Consider the following 21032-nt stretch of genomic DNA (forward strand, 5'->3'; position numbering starts at 1 on the left):
ACCTTTTATTCCTTCCTGAGGATTGCATGTTACAAATTGCTGGAGAATGGTATCATTACGTCGGGAAGCAGCTGCGAAGTTATGACTCCCATCAAAGGCTGATTTTTGAAAGACTCCCTGGTCTGAGCGTTCCTAAGGGAAAAACAGAACCACACATTGCAACACAAAATTTACATATTCAACAATGCAGAAGAGCATCCATCACTGCAGACAGTGCATGGACACTGATATAATGTGCTCACTGTATCCACTGTATATTTACCTCCTCTCAAATGAGAAACTGGAGAGAGCTCTTCAAAATTGCAGTCTGGTTTTGCTCACCATGTAATAACAACATCCAAGCAATAACAACCATTAAGAATGATGCACAAAAATGAAGATTTTTTTTTTTATGACCCACAACTGGCTTCATTCAAATTCTCCATCTGGGAGGGCAGCTTGTGACATTGTCAACACAAGAACATGGGCAATGCCAATGGTATTTTTCTGCCAGCCAGCTGGTTCCCTTCTCCCCGAGACTGAGTGCATATGTTCTGATGATCACACACTAGAACAGTTTTGCAAGTAAGGAGTTACACCAAACTCCCAAACGCAGGTCTTCTGGCTAGCAGCTAAACAAACTCCTGTCACACCTCTAGTCAGCTTTTCTTTTGAGACATTTTCTATCCCCCACCCCCGTACATGCCATAGTGCCTAATTTATTCTCCTGAGCAGTTGCTCAAAGGGAAAAAAAAAATTGGGGAAAAAAAAATAAAAATCACAGTTTCTAAAGCTGGGACAGACCCAGAAAGACATTTATATAGTCATTATTGAGGGAAAACCAAAAACCCACACAAGGGGAATATTATGGCTAGTTTTCAAAGCAACCTTTATATGTTCTGTGATTTTATATCTGTTTTTTTTTGAAGCGGGATCCAACTGGCTTCTATTTTTAAACTGCATGTTCATTATGTCAGCAAATGTTATACTAAATATACATATTTTAAAATTCCATAGTCACATCTACAGAAGAAATGAATGTATCTAACCCATGTTATTTTTAAAATGATACAAGAGGCTTGATGTATTGGCAAGTGATTGCCTGCAAACCAAGACATAAGGAAGGACAGCATGTTACACCTCCTTGCAACCTGTTTATCAAGCTTAATAATAAAAATAATATGACTTAAAAAATAAAATAATAAAAAAATTGTAATAGAATAAATACAATGAAAATAAGCATAGTAACATGGAAAAATTGCACCCCAGAACAGAAATCAGTGCTGGGATGCTCATGGTGACAATATGGCTTCAAATTTAAGCTCAGTGGATAGGTGGTACATGTAACATTCTCTTTTCCTCGGTGCAGAATCAGCCATTTGAAAAGGGTATTTTCAACCTCCATACAGAAACACACACACACACAGACACTAACAGTCGTGTTTCCTCTTGAAACTGGAGTCTTTAGTTTACATCAGCTTCCCTAGGTTGTAAAGTCCACATTTACTGCTTTTTTAAACTATCCACTGGAGACACAGTGGCATAAGGAGCCTTGAATTAACAGCAACAACAAATCTGCTTTTCCAGCTCTTTGATAAATGACACAATCAATATCCCAACAACTGATCAGTAACCAACGTAATTCGAGTATTCAGCTTATAAAACATAGCTGTCATGGAAGACCTCCATTAGTGTCCTGCCCAATAAAAACAATAATGCATTTCTAAACATATTCTCCTTCTGCCAAGCTGAGATGCAGTGCTCGGGTAGCTGTTTTGGGGAAAGGGAAGAATGGGCACCAACCCATTTCTGCTGTGGTCTCCAGACTCAAATGGAATTACAATTGAACGCAAAGACTGCCCTATAAAAATTAATTCCTGTCTAAAATGAATTTGATTCAATCAAGACCTCATTATGCATTCTTCATAGGGCATGAGTCAAGACTATTTACCTCCTTCATACATCTGGATAATATTCAAAACTATACACTTAACTATAAAAAGCAGCCTCATACTTTTACTAGGTCAATCTGAAGTTTGATTGCAAGCTTTTTAAAAAGAAGCAGCTTTGGTTAAAAAAGAGAACCTGCAGGACTGAACTTTCTTTGATGGTGAGTTATCTTTTTTATATCCCAAAATGCACAATAAATATAACATATATTTTATAATTCTTCCTTACAGTAGGATGCTATCAGATGTAAAACGAAAGCAAAAATGTGTTTCCCTCTAATATCTTCCAGAATTGCTAATGGATACTTTTCATATATTCCTAGCACAATTGACATCATGAGGCTTTTCCAAAGTGTCCTCCCAACAAAGTCAGAGTGTAATATTTGGGAAGTCATATATTTCTAAATCCATTTCTCAATCAATAAATGATGGTAGTAAATTACACAGAAAGTTATCAGAAAAATATTTAAGAGTCAATTAAATTACAAGACACCTGCATCCTCTTCCTCCCTCTGGAATTTTATGCAAATATAGCCAGAAACATGATTGTTTTTAAAATGTTCCAGTAACACTGATTAAATAAGAAGCTTGAAATATCTTGGAATTCTATAATGAGATTTATTACAACCTTTTACACCCCAAATCTACTTGTACCTACTTTCATTTTAAAGAACTCTACAGGTATTTAAAACTTTTTAAAACATTTGCTCAAAGGTTAAAATTAAAACTGGGGTGACTAGAAAAGGCAAACAGTATACATGTATATTATGTATGTAAAGATGAGAAAAGAGTGTGCATATGTGTCTGCATGCATGAATGAAAGGGAGCAAGGGAGATCATAAAACCAATCTATTTCAAAATAAGAAGTGACTGGCAAACATCAATTTATATGATGTCTAGAAAACATAATAGTTAAAAATGTCTTTCTTTCCTTATTTTGTTACCTTACTTAAATAGATCTTATCTTAATCAACTCAGAAACCCATCCTAAAGAAATCTTCATTTGACCAGGAAAAGTAAAATATGTAATACCTTGAAGGTCAAGAGAGGGAAGAAAAAAGAAAAAAAAAAAAAAAAAAGGCAAGACATGTCCAGAAAAACACACTCAAAAAAAACCCAAAAAAAACCATTAAGTACCAGTGAAAAAGAAAAAGCAAGAGTAAAACAAAGTCCTAGTCACACTAAGTTATTCAGGTCTCTGATTATAACAACAATGAAATCAGAATAATTTAAATTGCCTGTATCCCAGCAATTGCCTTGAGGAGATAGCAGATAGTCAAAACTACATCAATATATTAATCCTAAATTAACTTCTTTTGGAATCATATTTTCTTTTGTTCTAATACTGGTTGAATCAAAATAAGAAGTGACTTTTTGCCTAGTCTCAACAAGAACAGTAAGACCAGGAGCTACCAACCAGAAACAATTTGTAAGTCCTCTCTCTAGGGGAGAATTAATTCTGCCAGGAGAAACTCTCTGTGACCAAGACTTCAGCCATCATCCCTTATGTGCAAAACCACTGGGACTGGAACAACATTGGTCTAATAAATGCACATGCTGCCTCACCTCCGTGTGCGCCTCCAGCCTGCGGAGCACCACCAGCTGGATCCTGCCCCGGATGTTGCCCTCCATGGACATGGAGCGCCGGAGCGTTTCCATGGCCTCGTGGTTGGACTTGCCCAGGAGCGACTCCCCGTTGACTGCAACCAGCTGATCGTTCACTCGCAAACGCCCGTCCTGCGAGCGGAAAACAACGACAATTTAAAAAAAACCCAAGAATTATTAAGCAGAGGTGCTACACGTGGGAAAGCATGATGCAGACAATCTGATATTACTCCTATAACTTAATAAATAAAAGACTGGACAGTGCCAGAAATAACTTTGTTTCCAGTAATTGGCAATTGTCTCCCTTTATTCACTACACTTTTGTAAAGAGTTCATACTGCAAATACAAACATAGACATTCATGCATAGACTGCTGGTTTTCTTGCATTTGCAGTTTATTTGTATCAGCTAAGACAATTAAATAATTAAGAAAAAACCCAAACCAAACACGCAAAACCAAAATAATACCAACCACAAAAAAAGCAACCCACCGACCCCACCTCAAAAAAGTGGAAGAGAAGGTTTTTGTTAGTTTAAAGGGCCCACACTATAACTATTAGTATCCACACTGCAACCACAAAGGAGTACTACAATGTATTTTTCATGCATTATCTGCTATTAAGATCTGGTAAGAAATAGCTCAAAAAATTTTGTCTTACAATCTGATTGGTGTGTATCTTGTCACAATTCTCATGCCATCACATGGGCAAGCATCCTCAGTACAGAATGGTCACTAAAACTTAAGCATCCTTACTAATTAATGCTATCCCTATTTTACAACATCCAAAATTGCTGCCAATAACAAAATTAGGGTTGAGCCATATCAAGTAATCTATGGTTTGAGAAAGTAATTCAGCTTCATTTGCCAAGGTGACATTTGTGGGTGTAATAAAATTGTGGACACTGCTATTTTGTGATTTAGGACTCCTATTGCTGTTGTCATTAATATCTGTGATTTATTTCTTTTCATAAAGCAGCCTGCCATGGATGTTTCCCTCTTTAACCAGAAAATAAGGTCTATTTAATTGAGACAGAGGAATTTCTTTCAAAGCTTGTCAAGTTCACAATTATCAGGCTGGCATTAGACCTCAAACAAGGAGGAGAAGGAGTAAGAAACCAAAGACATCTGATATAAGGTGGTGAAGAAACAATAACAGGGAAGATCTTGCACAGAAATACAGTGCTTGGTTGAGTCTGATTCACAGGCTGAGCACAAACTCTTCATAAGGCTCCCAAACTGTTTACATATTTCATGCATCTGAGCCATACAAAATATATATACTATCTGATTTCTATTTTTTTCTGTAACTAAAATGTTCAATTCACTATTCTGCTACTGCTGCCAAGTCTAAGTCATTTTTGAGTGAGTTACAGTAGCTGTGACACACCCAGCTTTATTAAGTGTTATTTTTGTTGGAACTGCATACCATCATTGCTACAGCAGAATACAGATAACCACAAAGCTGAAAAAAAACAGTATATAACAAAATCCAAAATAAACTGGGATGGACTAGAAGATGGAAAGAAATAATTAGGAGATGAGTCACTCAGAGAAGGAAAATTAAGGGAAATAAAACTTTTCTTGAGAGGGTGTGGGAATGGAGGATAGAAAAGAGGAAGGCCATTTGGAAGATATACCGGAACCTCTCCCACCTCTCTGCTGAATATTTTATATCAGCTTAGATGTGCATACAGCCAAAGTCAGTAAGTTAGCCTCACCCTTTCTCCACATACAAATGATGCCATCACAAGAGCTAAAGTTTACGAGACAAGAGGTAAAACTGCTGAACCAAAAATTTTATTATTTGCATATGGTGTGATTCCTCTGTGTCCAATCAAAATTTGCTAAAATGAATGGAGTTATTCAGAGCAACAGGAGTTTGAGGAAAAAAAAAATATTTTTTGTAAATTTCTGTAAAACTTTGAAAATTTTACAGGTCCACATGTTGTCCCCCCCTACAGTCCTACAGTTTCTTGGATAAATGTTTTTCCTTTCTGGAAAAAAACCATCATGTATTAAATATCTGTTAAAGTTTATTTCTAAAGTCTATACAAATACTATGCCAAATGCATCTTGTCACAGCTACATCAATTAAGTATGCAACTGTCCTGAACACAGCATGCATTTTTAAACTAACCACTGAACCTCACAAGGTTCTGTATTGGCCCAATTTTTAATTTTCCTTGTAGTACTTTTATATGAGACTTTATTTTTATTTATATTTTAATTACATTTCTTAAAACGTTTCTTTTGATACATCCTCCCTTCTTGCCCCTCTGTTATGTGCAGCATTTAAATGAAAAATTCAACATGAATTTGACACTTCAATTGTGATAGAAGAAAAAAATGCGCATCATTTATAAATATTGATCAACCACACTTACTAAGTCACCTGTACAAGCCAGGCTGGAAGATTGCTGAATGCTGTTTTCACACAACAGGCAGAAGTTACTTCACAGAAAAACCTTTTGCCTTTTTAGAGACCAGGGAAAAAAAAATCCCCACGTCTAAACAGTTTCCAAACACAGATTTTCACATCCCTTGTGTTATGGCCTGGTTTGGAAGCCTGAACTGCACGAAAATCTGCTTGGCTCAAAACAAGCTAAATGTTGTTTTAACACGTTTCTTCTTTCATCTCTGAGAGGTAGGTTTCTTTGTGGCTTGAGCAGGAAAACAACATTTGGCATTTCAGCAGAGCAGTTTTCAAATGCCATCTCTGGAACTGCGAGTGAGCTATTCTAATAGAAGCTGATGTTATTCTTCCCTCACTTATTAAAAAAAGCTGGGTTTTTTATGGCGACTCACAGCAAGGGGCAGAGTCTACCACCACATGGCTGCCATACTCTTCACAGCCATTCACAAGGCTCCCACTATTTACAGTAGAAGAACAAGATATAATGCCATGATCTTCAGGGACTTATCTTTTTAATCAAGGCAAAATAAGCTATTTCCCTTATCACACCGATGACATTTCTGTCAGAAATGCCCTAATGGCAATTATTGGAATTATCCAATTTCCCCATCCATTGCACACAAGGAGCAATGTTTATTGCAGCACTCAGAAGGACCAAGGACGTTCAAGCTACACCATATTCATTTGAACAAATGCACACATAGAAAATATTACATTCGTTCTTGTAATGGCTCTGTTTCATTTCAGCTGCAGTGGATTGCAGGTACCTGATCCTCAGGAATGCATTTTTAGTGAAAAGCCAAGATGTTTCGAGGTGAACAAGGCTGAAATCCCCAAAGTTAAGGGGAATAACGATGCATTTAAACTCAGTCAAATGTTTGTTTTTTCACATGAAAGGCTCTGCTAAGTAAAAATAGCAAGTATTCCAGTAACCTCTTTATCTTAGGGAAGTTAAAAAATGGATACTTCAAAATTACAAAAGAAGGTTAGGAAGGGACATAATGGTTCAGTCAGCAAAAGCAACTGGTTTCATTCCTGCGGGATACAGCGTTAGAATACAAACCTGGAACTTCTAATGCACTTTTATTTTGTTTGATTTTGTAGGCAGAGCATTAAAGACGACTGAGTCTTACTGTAGCAGGTATGATGCTACATGCATTGACATCTTCTAAAACCTTTAGCTAGGACAAAAGAAAAATCATAAAAGATAGAATCACATATTTAAGTTTTCCATTATGATTTTTAAAATGCCACCTACTACAATTTGCAATGTCACTAACACATTAGAGCTAGATTAATGTGTTAATATATCAAAAAAATTAAAAATATTAGCCTCTCTTCAGACCCTGGATCAAGCCAATAACAAGTAATGGTAACCAAAAAGGATGGTCTGCATTCTAAGTCTACTCTTCATTCTAAGAAACACATGGGTAAAAGAAATTTAATGTCTCAAAACCTTTATACAGCATTAGAAGGATTGAGCAATTACTTTATCGGTGAAACAAATGTGTTGAAATTCTGTGTATAACATTTTTTCTGAGGACAAGCAGTGACTATATAGACAAGGAGATAAAGTTCATACTTCTATTAGCATGATACACCAATATCAAAAAATAATTAAATTCTAAATGCAGAAGTGATAAATAGTGAAAGAATTCTCATGTCAGTGAGATTAAGATTTCTGCCTGTGACAGTTTCCCAAGAAAGCACTGTACACTGAAAAGCAAATGCACATGTCTTAATCCATAATAATCCATTTCAGAGAATACCAATGAATAGCATGGGAAAATGCTCTGGACAACTACCAGCTGGAAAGAAAGGCTTTTTATTTCAAAACTTGCTCCAAGAAGAGATTTAAAATAAGGACAATGGGACGACATCTTTAAATATTTATGCACAAATATGTGCACACTTTTTAACTTGATACAAGAAATTTTATTAATTGTTAATACCCACTGATTAGGTTATGTTCTATGTAAAGGTCATTAGACAGAAGAAAGCCAGCTGTTCTCCATGCATTACACAACAGTAGACTGTGAGTCTTAAAACACTGCCAAAATGACTGCATTTTGTGAGCACAGGACAGAGTCTCCGAACAGTTCTGGGTGAAGCCAGAGCCTCAGCTACTGTCTCATTTGCTCTGGAGCCTACATTCAGATCCATTACCACAACACAGGCCTAATTGCTGGAAGGGTTATAATGAGGTGGAATGGAGAACTGGTCACAGGACTAGAGGCCATCACAAGACAAAATAATCTCTCAGTCATGGTGCCTGTTCACTCAGGGGTGAGCATGGAAGTTGTGCTTTAGTAGTCTGCAGACATCTCAAACCAAAATTAACTGCTCTGAAATGACTTGCTGGGGGGAAATAGAGAGTAGCAGACATACAGAGAAAAAGTTGTCTTATGGGTCTGTGATGTGACTAGTCAGGCAGCCAGCCCACTAATATCAAATATGGCTCCACAGCTTGGCTATTCAAAACAAGGAGTTTATCCATGACAATGCACTGTCACTGCAACTGGTGGGGACACAGAGCTGGGAAAACAAAGAGGGCAGCCTCATTTCCACAGTAACATAAGTCGTACTCTGCAGGAAGCATGCACATGAATTGAGTTTATCCAGCCCTAATTTGGCCAAATGTGTGTTAACTCAGTTTTGTGTAATCCAATTGATGAAGATCCAAGCTTTGAAATAACTGTGAGACTAGGAAAGGTAGATAACAGAAGCAAGGAACTATTAAACATTCTTATGAAACCTCAAACCTTGATTATTGCTATTTACTAGCTGCTGTAAATAGATGATTGAATTTTTAATGCTGTGAATTGTCTTACTCAGCAGGCTAATGTCAGTAGAGCAATTTACATAACACTGAATTAAAAGGTATTTTTACAGAAGAGAGAACTGCAAAGAATCGCTGAGATAAAAGACAAAAAATACATTATGGTTCTACAGGTGTTAAGCATACTACCTCTGAAAGATTAAGTAATTTGTTTCCAATTCATACAAGTTACCTTTTCCAAGTTTTATTTGGGGCAAAAAAATGCAGTCAACAGATTTCCTAAAGATTAGACAATAACTCAAATACTTTTAAAAAATAAAAAGTACAGTCCTTGTACATTGCTCAGAAGGAAAAGAACAACTCAAAATACTGTCATTTACCAATTTAATATTACCAATTCAATCCACCTCAGGAATAAGTGATAACTTCTGCACAACTGATGTCAAGCTCTGCCAAGACACATTTTTAATACAGTGATAAAAATATTCTGAATATAAAAATGAAGAAAATTATGAGAGCTTTTTATTTACAGGCACAGTTGTAGGTATCAACTTCTCTGTCACTGAGCCAATCTAACTCTTCTTGTAGGCTGTGGGGAGGCTGGAAGGCATCCTCTACTCATACCTACCCTTATCCTTCTTCCCGTTCCCCATTTCCTGCAGAACCCAAATGTTCCCTAAAGTTTGCACCAATTCATTTTCACTTTGGCAGACTTTGTTGCTTCACACACAACCCCAGAAACCGCGAGACTAAATGTTAGATTTGTAATTCGCCCAAAGGAATGAATGACAAAGGTATTTGTACCTAGAATGCTTCTCAAGTGAGATTCAGCCCTCAACATAGAAATGACAGTATTCTAACACATTCAGCTCCTCATGTTCTTCTTCCATACCTTGAAAGCAGCACCTCCATGAATAACTGATTTGATGAAAATCCCAAGATCAGCTCCTGTCTCCCGGGATTTGTTGCCTTTCAAGCTCACACCAAGTCCAGCAGAGCCAGAATCATTCAGAGGAATCTCAAAGGTCAGCTGTTCTGTGGTTTCTGGAGAAAAAATACTGCAGTTGGGCTCTCCTTTCTGTTGGAGAAAACAAGCATGAAAACAGGGGTGATAAGTTGGCATGAGTGGTGTCCACAGAACTGTACAATAAGAAATAGTCTTCTTTTCCAGAAAATAGCTTATAATCAACAGTGCATTTAGCTGACATTTTGTCACAAGATCTGGCTTAAAATGTTATTTTTAATGATACCTGGGAATATGCTTAAATAGAAGGTAAAATAGCTTAGTTCCACACGACATAAAACTAATGTTGCAGCAGAATGTAGAAAAGGCGTTTATACACAGCTGCATTAAAAATGTAAGCCATAAAACTCTCAACATCTTCGCATGCAGCTCACAAACTATAATGACAGTTATACTGTTAAATCCCATTCCCCTTTGAAAATTGAGTTTCATCCTTAAAAAATTATCCTTCCCTTAAACCTGTCTGCAGAGCAAAGCTGGTGTAACAAAAGCAAAGGTGAAAATTGAAAGCGCGGTAACTTATTCTGCACTAACTCCCTTAGTACATACTTTGATTCCATAGAGGTTTGATTGCTTCTTTTTCTTTCTGGTATAGGTTAATCCCAAGATTTTCTCTAGATTAGAGAGCTGTTTACAAGACTGTCAAGTCAAGCATACACAGCTACGGAAGATCAGAAAGAACTTTCTTTTACTGTACACTGTGTCTGCAGTTTTGTAGGGCTGTCTGTTGCTGGGCAGAGGGTAAGGGGGTGTGGTTGTCTTTTTAAAAACAGATTAGAATAATAAAATTAAATAAAATCAAAGTTTAGCCTGAAATATTTATCTTGGCACACCTCAAAAATAAAACAAGGACAAGGAGACCTATTATGGAATGAAGTGTGAAGTGTTCATGAAAAGTGTTAGTGCAGATTGTTATGTAACGCATTCAATTTCATTCCATTTTTCCTTCTCCATGTAACTCTAAAACAATTCATAAGCTTTTGTTTCTTGTCATTTGGACATTTTCTATCCTTTGAAACAGCAGTGTTAAAAAATTAACAGGAAAAAAAAACTATGAAAAGGAAGCACACAGACAATTACAAGTTGAAAAATGACTGACTGCTGCTTCCAAGGGTGTAAAATTCTTACATTAGATTATCAAGTAAAGGCCACATGCAAAGAGTGCAGTAGCTGGGCCACTCCTCCTCTTCCCCAGTGAGAGATCACCTCTGGGATGCAAACTGCAGCACAGACAGTATCAATGCAATTGTCAGCAAAGGTGCCAGCAGCACAGATATTTCCTCAGCAGCTGGAGTACACCTGTGCATTCAGCTAGCACACTGTCTGTTCAACAAAAGTATGATATGACCCCAGAACTAAGGGCAGAAATTAATATCCTGAAGAAACAGTAACTAGCTGGAGTATACCTGTGCATTCTACTATCACACTGTCTGATCAACAAAAGTATGACCCCAGAACTAAGGGCAGAAATTAATATCCTGAAGAAACAGTAACACCTAAGTATACTTGCATTTATTCAGATATCCTTTCACTGATGAGGAGCAACCACTGGGTAGAGAGGAATCACAACAGCCAGAAAACTGACTATCAAACTCAATCCCAATATGCACCATGTTTAAATTTCTCCTGGAATGTAACTACATGACATTAAAGTCAATACAGTTTGCCTAACTGCCAAATATAAAAATGACACAGCACCAATACTGATAATTGTCTTGATACCAGCATTCATCTCCAGTACCAGAGTTACACATTTGTGCTTCTGTTTTTGTTCACCAGAAGTACAGAGTTCTCAGTTACACATCTGTCACTTTTATTTCTTAGCTTTGGATATGGACATCCTGAACATAACCCCCCAAAATCTATAGATTTGTAACAACTGTGAGCAATACAGAATGATAACTTGCAAACACTCCTCCTCAGACTTCAGAAGAAGCAGTGTAAAGAAAAAAAATCACTACTGGCTTCTGACATAACTATTTTGCGTTTAACTTTCTCAAGGTTTTAGAGAAAAGATTTTCTGCCAAATCTTTTTTTTTTTTTCAACTTGCACATATTCTTGTCAATTGATTCTGAACTCTCAGATCAGAACTCTACTCAACTGGCACATCCTGTCAAGAACTGGTTAGAAGCAATTCTTCTCAGGGTCTGAGACATGTGATGACTCCTGCAGACATGTGAGGACCTGGTATTACTTTCCTGTTCCCCTAGGCAAGCAGCTCCTGTGTGTTTCTGCTCTCCTTCCACTTGAATCTGTGACATCTGCACTAGACTTGCCCCTTCTCTATGCCAATACTGTGGCTGTGTCTGCCCATATCCTGAGAAAGGCAGTGAGGGGCTGTTAGCACAGGACATAAGGCTCCCAGTGCTCCTACCTGTCTTAACCAGAGCAGTCACAAACTGCTTTATAGCACTACCTCAGTACAAACTAGGACTTCATATAAAGCTGAATTTGGTCACCCAACAGAGCTGTTAAGTGTCCTCTATTTCCCAGCTTCCTCTAACATAATTATGTTGTGCACTAGCACTTGTTAAGTAACCTATCACATCACTCTATGTATGCCCAGATGCATCCAGCAGGACTCCAGACAAGTACAGCAAACTTTTGTCAGTATTTATTTTCCTATGTTTTCCTTAGTACTTAAATTTGGATCTGTAACATTTTTCTACCATTTTCCTTGCTACAGTTTTCTATGAAATAGATCACTTAACCATATCAAAACGTCAGTAAATTTAATGTAAGCTGCTTTTACCTATTACTGGAGAACCTCTAATATTTTAAGTCCTTCACAAGTTTCTTGCTCAACATAGTCCAATCATCCCAATCATCTCTCCTTTTCATTATTTATATTCAGCTTTATCCAAAGATTCAGCAAAAGCTGATTTTAAAATAATATTGAGCTTTGTCTAATAGTACTGTCAAAAATTTGTTGTCCTCGATAGGGGCTGAAAGTCAATTCAAAGATTTCACAGGGATGGGTAGGAGGAAAGGAGATGCATATCTACAAGTCAGTAATTAATTCACTGCAAGGAAAGTAAACTCTGTCTTTACTTCCTTAAAATGTTCCTCAGCTACTCATTGTACAGCATCTGATAGTAAATGTCTGGTAGTAAGTCTACAACATCAAGTTTATTTGGTGCAAATACAAAATTGAAAATTTTATTTGTCGGACAATGTGAGAAGCAGCAGAAAGGAGGAAAACCAGAAGAGAAAAAAAGAGATTAACAAAACCTAGAAGCTTGATTTCATCCTATACTTTCTAAATGTTTTCAAACACTTATCCTGATCATAATGCTCTTCCTAAGCAATACCTTTTTACTGATGACAAAAAGAGCTCCAGCCATCCTAAAGTTAACAGCTCATCAATTAACTGCTTCATTTGGGCAACTAATTTAATGAATGATGGCCTCTGTTCCTAGAATATGCAGGTATGAATATTAAATGCTGACAGTGACTCACAGAGCTGGATTCCTACTGCTTTTATTTCCCTGACTTTGCTAAAACATTACCCCAAGACATTAATACTTTACAATATAGCAACCACCATCAGCTGAATTATGGTCTGGTAAAAGAAACCCTCTCCAGTGCACTAAACCTTAAATTCTATTAGAAACACTTCTTACCTCAATATCATCCTAGAATCTGAACTCACTCAAACACAATGAATGAAATGAGCTGCAACACAAATATGTTTCTAGCCTGGAAAAAATGTATAGCTTTATGTTATAAATTACCCAGTCAACCACATAATTGGCCTTCTCAGCCACAGGGGCTCATGGATGGCTCAGGAACAGCTCATTGTCCACCAGAACCCCTGGGTCCTTTCCCACAGAGCTGCTCCAGCAGGCAATCCCCAGCCTGTGCTGGTGTGTGGGGCTGTTCTTCCACAGATGTGGGACCCTGCACTCAACTTTGTTGAATTCCAGAAGGCTCCTCCCTGCCCATCTCTCCACCCTGTCAGGGTCCTTCTAAAGGGCTGCACAGAACTCAGGGGAATCAGCCACTCGTCCCAGTGAACCTGCTGAGGAGGCATCTGCCGCTTCATCCAAGTCACTGATGAATAATGGGCCCAGTATTGAACCTTGGCGGACACCAAGGCATCCAACGAGACCCTGTGCCACTGTTCAGCCAGTTCTCAATACACCTCACTGTCCCCTCACCCAGTCCACCCTTCCTGAGGTGGCCTCTGAGGATGTGGTGAGAGACAGTGCTGACAGCCTTGCTGCAGTCGAGGTAGACAATGTCCCTCATCCATCCAGGTACTTGTTTCATTGTAAAAGGCAATCAGGTTAGTCATGCATGATTTACCATTAGTGAATCCATGCTGGCTACTCCTGATTACCTTCTTGTCATCCGTGTAAACAGAGTTCCCTGAATCCTCCTTCTTGCCCTTTCTGAAGACTGGGGTGATACTTGTTTTCTTCCAGTCCTTGGGCACCACTCCTGACCGCTGTGACTTTTCAAAGATGATTGTGAATGGCCTCCACAGCTCTCTCAGCACTCATGGATGCATTGCATCAGGGCTTATGGGCTTTTGGATGTCAGATTTGCCTAGGTCTTCTCTAACCCAATTCTTCTTGACCAAGGGAAATTCTTTCCAACATTCCTTTATCCTTGTCTCCCAGGTCAGGGAATGCCAAGAGCTGGTCTTGTTAATGAAGACTGATGTAAAAAAGGTGTTTGGTAAATCTGTCTTCTCTGTTACCCGTTACGTCCCTGTTATGTCTAGTAATGCCCCCACATTATCCTTGGTTTTTATTTTGTTATGGATGTATTTGAAAAAACTCTTCTTGTTGTCCTTGACATCCTTGGCCAGATTTAATTCCAGATGGGCTGTGGCCTTCCTTATCTTGTTTTTACTCACTCTGACAACCCCTCAATATTCATTCCAAGTGATCCGACCTTGTTTCCATCTCCTGTATATTTCCTGCTTACGCTTGAGTAATGACCAGAGTTTTCTATTCATCCATGCAGGTCTGTTGTTCCCTTTGCCCAATTTCTTGCTCATTTCTTTCCATTAAGAGGAGTACATTGAGACAGAAACACTCTAAAGTATTAATAAAATATACTCAGCAGAGACCCAGGTTGAAGTTAAAACAAAACAAATACCCGCAACCAAAAAGCTCCAACACAAAACTAAAAAACAACCCAACACTTCAAGAGTCAGTCTCCACTGTTTATTTTGTCCTTGCTGGGCAGGCCCTTCCTTCAGCTTTGCTAAATCTTAGCTGTCAGCTTTCAATAGCTTCTACAGCTGCAACAAGCTCTGAACAGTCCCCTCCTGATAAGCACATCTCTGCAGCCTAGTGATGTTTGTTCTCTAATACTTATAGTAGTCTGCCAGCCACGGCTCCTGCTCAAAGCTCCCTCCTGGTTGCACCATCCAGCACACTAGGCAACTCCCCACCTCTCTCTTTATCTTCCCCAATTGCTTGGGGAAGACAAAGATCTCCTCCCTCTTTCCCGAACCAGAAGGCAACCGACAGAAGTTGTCTGAGAGGAAATCTTTTCACTTGCTGACTAGATTTGGTGGTTAAACAGAACAGAGCAAACAACCAAACAGGTACTATCCCCTCTCAAGGGAAATCAGGACAGGAATGTTTTAATCTACCAATATACCTGCATGAAACTTCAGTAAAATCAATTCTGACATTTACTGAATCACCAGAAACCAGACAGAAAAATTCAGAGTAGAGTTTATATGAAGGTGAGAGAACAGAGAGTTTGCTAGATATGAAAGCAGAAAGCCCTAATAACACAGTACTAAATAATATTCAGCAAAGAAGACTGAAAGTCTGTATCTAAGGGTCTCAGGATACATTTAATTAATCTTCTGCAATGATTTTAATTTTTAGAAACGCATCCATACCTCAGATATCTGATTTCTTAATTAAAACTTTGTAATAAAGGATTATTAAAAGTCTAAAATTTTACCGGTCTCAACAATAAATTCTCAGTATTTTAAAGACCACAGAGAATATACTTTTAGCCTTCTCCTACTCCCACAATCCACAACTGCCAAGTCACCAGAGCAGTACAATCAGAACTATAACCTTTGAGAAAAGTACTGTGCATTTTATTCTTCCACTTTCTACTTAGTCCACAGTTATATCTACACAATATTGTGTCAGTCCTCTGTCTACCTTGGGACACCACTTTCAATTAGTCCTTTTATTTAATCTTACAATATCTGTTCTCATTGACCACAGCACTTTTAATCTGGATTTGTGGATTCACTTGTGGATTTGTGATAACCTAATGCTAATCTCTCACTGCAAAGGTTGTCTTATATATCCTTATTGTGTTTATTGCCAAAAGAGAAGCTTACAAAAAAAATTAGCTCTCCCTCAGGCAGGAAGGAAATAGCATTTGTTTGACACAACAGGAGACCTTTCAGTACCTGTCTGGTGCCCTTGACCAACACACTAATATGGCCTCTCAATATGCTGACTGCCCCTTGCCTGGCTGTTCCTTTCTGATAAGAGATGTCAACTCCCTGGGGTGCCATTCAGAGCCGACAGCAAAAGGCAAAAGACCCAGGAGGGTTATTTTCAAAGGTTTATAAAGGAAATAAGACATTTGCATCCTTTTTCAATGACTTTCTGATAAAAATATTTACATTGTGGCACCACATAACTATTATTGGCAGAAAAGCTTGAAAAGAAGATACTCCCTATTTGCATCATGCTCCATGCTCTTTCCAAGCACTTAGCCACAATTAAGAAATACTTTGCTGACAGGTCAGTCATTCAGTCACTACAAAATCTGCCCTGTATTTTGCAACAGACATATTGTAACACTCTTAAAAGTAATACTCAAAGGTAATACACTGTTGCAATCTTGTCACAATCTGGTAAATAACTGAAATCATTGCTGCATGTATTCGTCTTTAGCATTTCTGACATTTATATTGGCTTCTTTAAAATTATCTGTACTCCATACTACAATAAAAACTAAATGGCCACTAATGGCACACCCTGCTAAGACAAGAAAGGCAGTAGCAAATCCATGGAGATATATTATAGTGTGCTTGGATAATTTTAACATTAACACGGTACACTACAAATTTGTGTCATGTTAGATAGAATGTGTCTGGTTTGAATTATGTAGACTCTCTGGAATTATAGCTTCAAAACCTGACAAAACTAGACTCAGCTCTTCCTTCAAGGCAGATACAGTGCATTTCAGAAATGGAGATTCCTCAGTTTGCTTGACTTGCCTATTGAAGAACCCATCAAGGAAACGGTTGGCTCTTGCAAAAGTTTTGTACTTGTTATTTGGTGTGCACTGCTCCTCAACATTAAAAAAAATGCAGTTTCACTTAACCTTTTAAGCTACATAACTGCAGGAAACAAGAAGGAGAAAAGTAACTATTCAGTCCTCAGTCAAGGTCAGCCTCACTGTGAAAACACCCCTTTTCAGCCCACAGATGGGGTAAGCCCTGTGCTTGCACACCCTACTGAGCTGGAGCCTTATGCAGGTAATACCCCTTGGCACCTAGAGCCTACAATCTTATCACATGTGAAGATGGAAGGCTGCATGGTATTTTCAGGGTGAATTTAAGGGTGCTGCTACTGTGTCATTTCAGAATTCATTCCAGGCACAGGTCACAAAATGGTGATATACAAATCCAACTATTTACTCATTTTAGTGTTTACTGTTTTAAAGGTATGGTAAACAAAGCAATAAGCAGGGTACAATTCTTGTATCTCTACTTCAAACACCACATGTGTATGTTTTACATTAAGTCAGCCTAGGAAAACTTTTTTCTAAGTTATTTACGTATTCTAAGACAGAAATATTTTAGAAATGTTCATATGGTATATAAAATAGAACTGGTGACCCTTATAAATGGCAAGGCACTACATTTGTTAGCAGGATTTAAAAATGGCCCAAATACTCTGGTTTTATTAAATGCAAATGCTGTAGACCTCGGTAAATGCATCTAAAACATATGAAGACTCAATTTCTGTTAAGACCAGATTTTATATACCTCTATTCTGATGTATATATACTTATGATTTCATACATTAAAGTGGGCTTCCAAATAATTTTGGGCAACCTCAGAGCCAAGACTTATATTATCAAATAAGCAGTTTTCATTTCCCAATGTTCTGAGGCAGGGTTCCTAAATCTAGGAATTTTGGGCAGTAATCCCATAACACATCTTATGAATATATTATTTCATAGTGCAAGTAACATTATGCTTATCTCTCCTTACTTGCATCCTCTCTAACTTATTCTTCACAAGCAGGCAGAGCACCATCAGAGGTTTTTGCAGGCAATGAAGGTTATGACCAGGTCTTTCAGACCATCCTTTTAAGGTTCCTCATATCTGCTGGAATATAGGAACAGTGGGCTCTGAAAGGCAAATAATTGCTGGATCATAACACTCTGATGGGCCTGACAGAGAAAGCAACAGTAGACCAGCTGCAATAAAATCTCTGTAGCTTCAAAAAGGCTGACAACTGCTACCACACAGAAAAATCATATTTGCTGTGCTGGTACCTTTATGGGCATTTCACTGCATATGAGAGCTCAAAAACCAACCACTTTTTAAAGGTACACAGATTACCAAGCAATTTATTCCCCTTCGGTAAATTACAGAGTCACACACAAACCCTGGATAAAGAGATACTTTTCAATGTGACAGAAAAAACTGTTCCTTCTTAACACCGATCTCTTACTGACTTTTGTAAAGAGCACAACTAATCAACAAACCTCAAAGAAGAGTTTCCAGTACCCTAAGACATAATGAAATAGTAGCCATCTTCTGAAATACCTAATGAAGTTGAAAGCCTTTGAGGGGCCACAGTAGACATTGTTTTGTCTTTAAAAATACATGTTTGTGTAGACACAACCTACACCTGCTTTTCAACTATTCCAGGTGAAGAGAATAGGTCCAAAATGCAACTTTTCTTTAAAACCCTCAGGACATTAAAAAATCTACATAGTTTATAAATGAAGAAAGGTGCCATGTGCATTCACAATATCCTTGTCTTCATTACACAGAACACCTTCTTGTGTATGCTAATAAAATTCAATATATACTTCTTTTTTTTTCCTATCCAATTCATCTCTCTTAGAACAGAGGTAACACAACAGAGAAATAGTACTTGCTGGAATCACTTTCTAACTGAAATTATTTGTCCATTTCTGGATAATTGAGCACTAGAATCATGGTTTTGAACTACAAAAACAGGTGCAGAAATGGTTAAGTCTAGGCTGTAATTTCACCTATTATTTCCTGCACATAAAAAGTCAAGCAACAATTAAAAGGAAGTAATAGAAATTAAGCTTGGAATATTAAAACAAATACGCCAACTGGTTTTCCTTCAGGCATATAAGTTCAAGGCAGTGGAAGAAATTAACTGGGGGAAGACTAAAACATAAAAGTTAATCATATGGTAAGTAGAAAAAAATGCTTAATTGAACTTGCCACTCATCCTGCTTCCTTCCATGCTGTATAATACACGTGTAAAAAAAGACTTAAAGACCAATACCAAGTTTAGTACATTGTTGTTCATTTAGCTATTGTTCTAAAAATTATGGTTCGTTCCCTTTGATCCCCCATTCTTCAGGCATCAGTTAATATGCCAAGAAACCACACAAATAGCAATTACAATTGCAAGTGGAAGTCAAAGAGATTTTTAAAACAAAAAATAAAGAGTATGCAAAAATTACAAGGTATGTGTTCTAATTTACAGAAAAATGCATGCAAATATTTTTGTTGCTATACTATTTCTGGAAATTGCAGAACAGTCACATGTCTCTGCTGGTGTGCAACATACAGAATAAAGAATTGCAAAGGATCATAGCATAGAATGGGTTGCACCAGAGCTGTTCTCATTCAAGCAGTATTCCCTTTTTACCAACGCAGGGATAAAGAAAGAGAAGGGGAAGTAATTAATTTTTGCACCATTATTAAAAGAAATGACACATTCAGATCATACATTTTCCCTAGAGAAAAAACATGATGCAACAGACACACATGATTAAAACACTCTATTTCCAAAACACAATAGAATGATAGCCACAGTTTGATGTGGATTCTATTCACTTTGAGAGGAGCTGGAAAATCTAAACCTGTTCAGTTCAACCACTTACTTTCTGTAATATTCACCATCCTCTAGAAAAGAGTGTTACACCATTTAAAACCCGAATGCACCTTAAAGAACACACTAATCACCGGCCACTCCATAGACTGTGGTAATTAAGTGAATCAAGATCTTCCCCCAGAGTTTTGGAATCAGCTCCTTACTTAGCTGCTACATTGTCAACAGCTGGCATGAATTACTGTGAACATTTGGCTAACTGGATAATAAGGACAACAGCCTGTGGTTGGTCCAAATTCTACTTCACTAATCTGTTTCAATATATATATATAAAAAAATCTCATTAGAGTCTCCTTTTATTTTTTTTTTAAGGAGTAACAACCCTTCCCTTGTTATGCACAAACACTGTAATTGTGTAACTCTCAGATGTTGCAAGAACCAGTGTAACCAAAGCCCCAATTGCCTCAAATTTAATAATACTTTTTTGCAACACTGATTCACCCTCATCTGTATCACATCTTGGCTGCTGTGACAAAGGCTTGCTACTCTGAATATATTTTTCTACTTGCTAGCAATTAATAAGCACAGATCACAGTAACAAAACACCCAAACTCTGTTCCCATCTATCATACTGAAGAGAAAATATTCGTGAGACCAAGCTTTCCCCAAGCTGCAGCTTTATTACAAGGTAAAGTCAAATTATATTATTGCAGACCCATGCAACAAAATACCACCCAGTGTGACTTTATTACATTATTTGCTTTGTGCCCATGCAGTTATCAAATTCACTCCAGCAAATCCACATAAAAACCCAGTTCTAGCTGAGCAACATGCTCAAAAGTGGTTTTGTGCGTGGGTTTCTAGTGGGTCCAGCTTTCAGATGTATCTTTGCCACAGGAAACTGTGGGGAGTGGGTACATTTACTAGGTGGCCCTTCTCTTTTTTCTTTCAACAGGTAACAGGGAGTCTAAAGAAAACATTACAGTCTCTGGAGACCTGCTCAAAACAAGAACAAGTCTGATATAAAGCAATTACCATATTATTGCCAAGCATTAACAAAATCCCCAAGTATTCAGGTAAATTATGCAGGCCTGTTACACTGTCAGGGCACTCAGTTACAGCTGTCCTTGAAAAACATTGGATTATCCACTGTTTTTTCTTCCAAAAACAAACAATTAAAGTTCTGGCATTTTTCTCCTCTTTGATGAAACAGTACTGTAACTTTT

The 21032-nt window shown here is 37.7% G+C and overlaps 1 protein-coding gene across 3 annotated transcripts in view; it reads right to left on the reverse strand.

The window, feature by feature from the left end:
• PARD3B (par-3 family cell polarity regulator beta) overlaps positions 1–21032 on the reverse strand; it is a 395877-nt gene that overhangs the window by 186194 nt on the left and 188651 nt on the right. For all 3 annotated transcript variants that reach the window (XM_039719949.1, XM_039719858.1, XM_039719777.1), the window contains exons 11-13: positions 9619–9804; positions 3495–3665; positions 3–132 (exon numbers count right to left, since the gene is read on the reverse strand). In XM_039719949.1, coding sequence (XP_039575883.1) covers positions 3–132; positions 3495–3665; positions 9619–9804 — 487 coding nt within the window. The remainder of the gene's footprint in view (positions 1–2; positions 133–3494; positions 3666–9618; positions 9805–21032) is intronic.

Source organism: Passer montanus, unplaced genomic scaffold (genome assembly GCF_014805655.1).
Source record: "Passer montanus isolate IOZ18808 unplaced genomic scaffold, ASM1480565v1 scaffold1, whole genome shotgun sequence".
Taxonomy (NCBI): domain Eukaryota; kingdom Metazoa; phylum Chordata; class Aves; order Passeriformes; family Passeridae; genus Passer; species Passer montanus.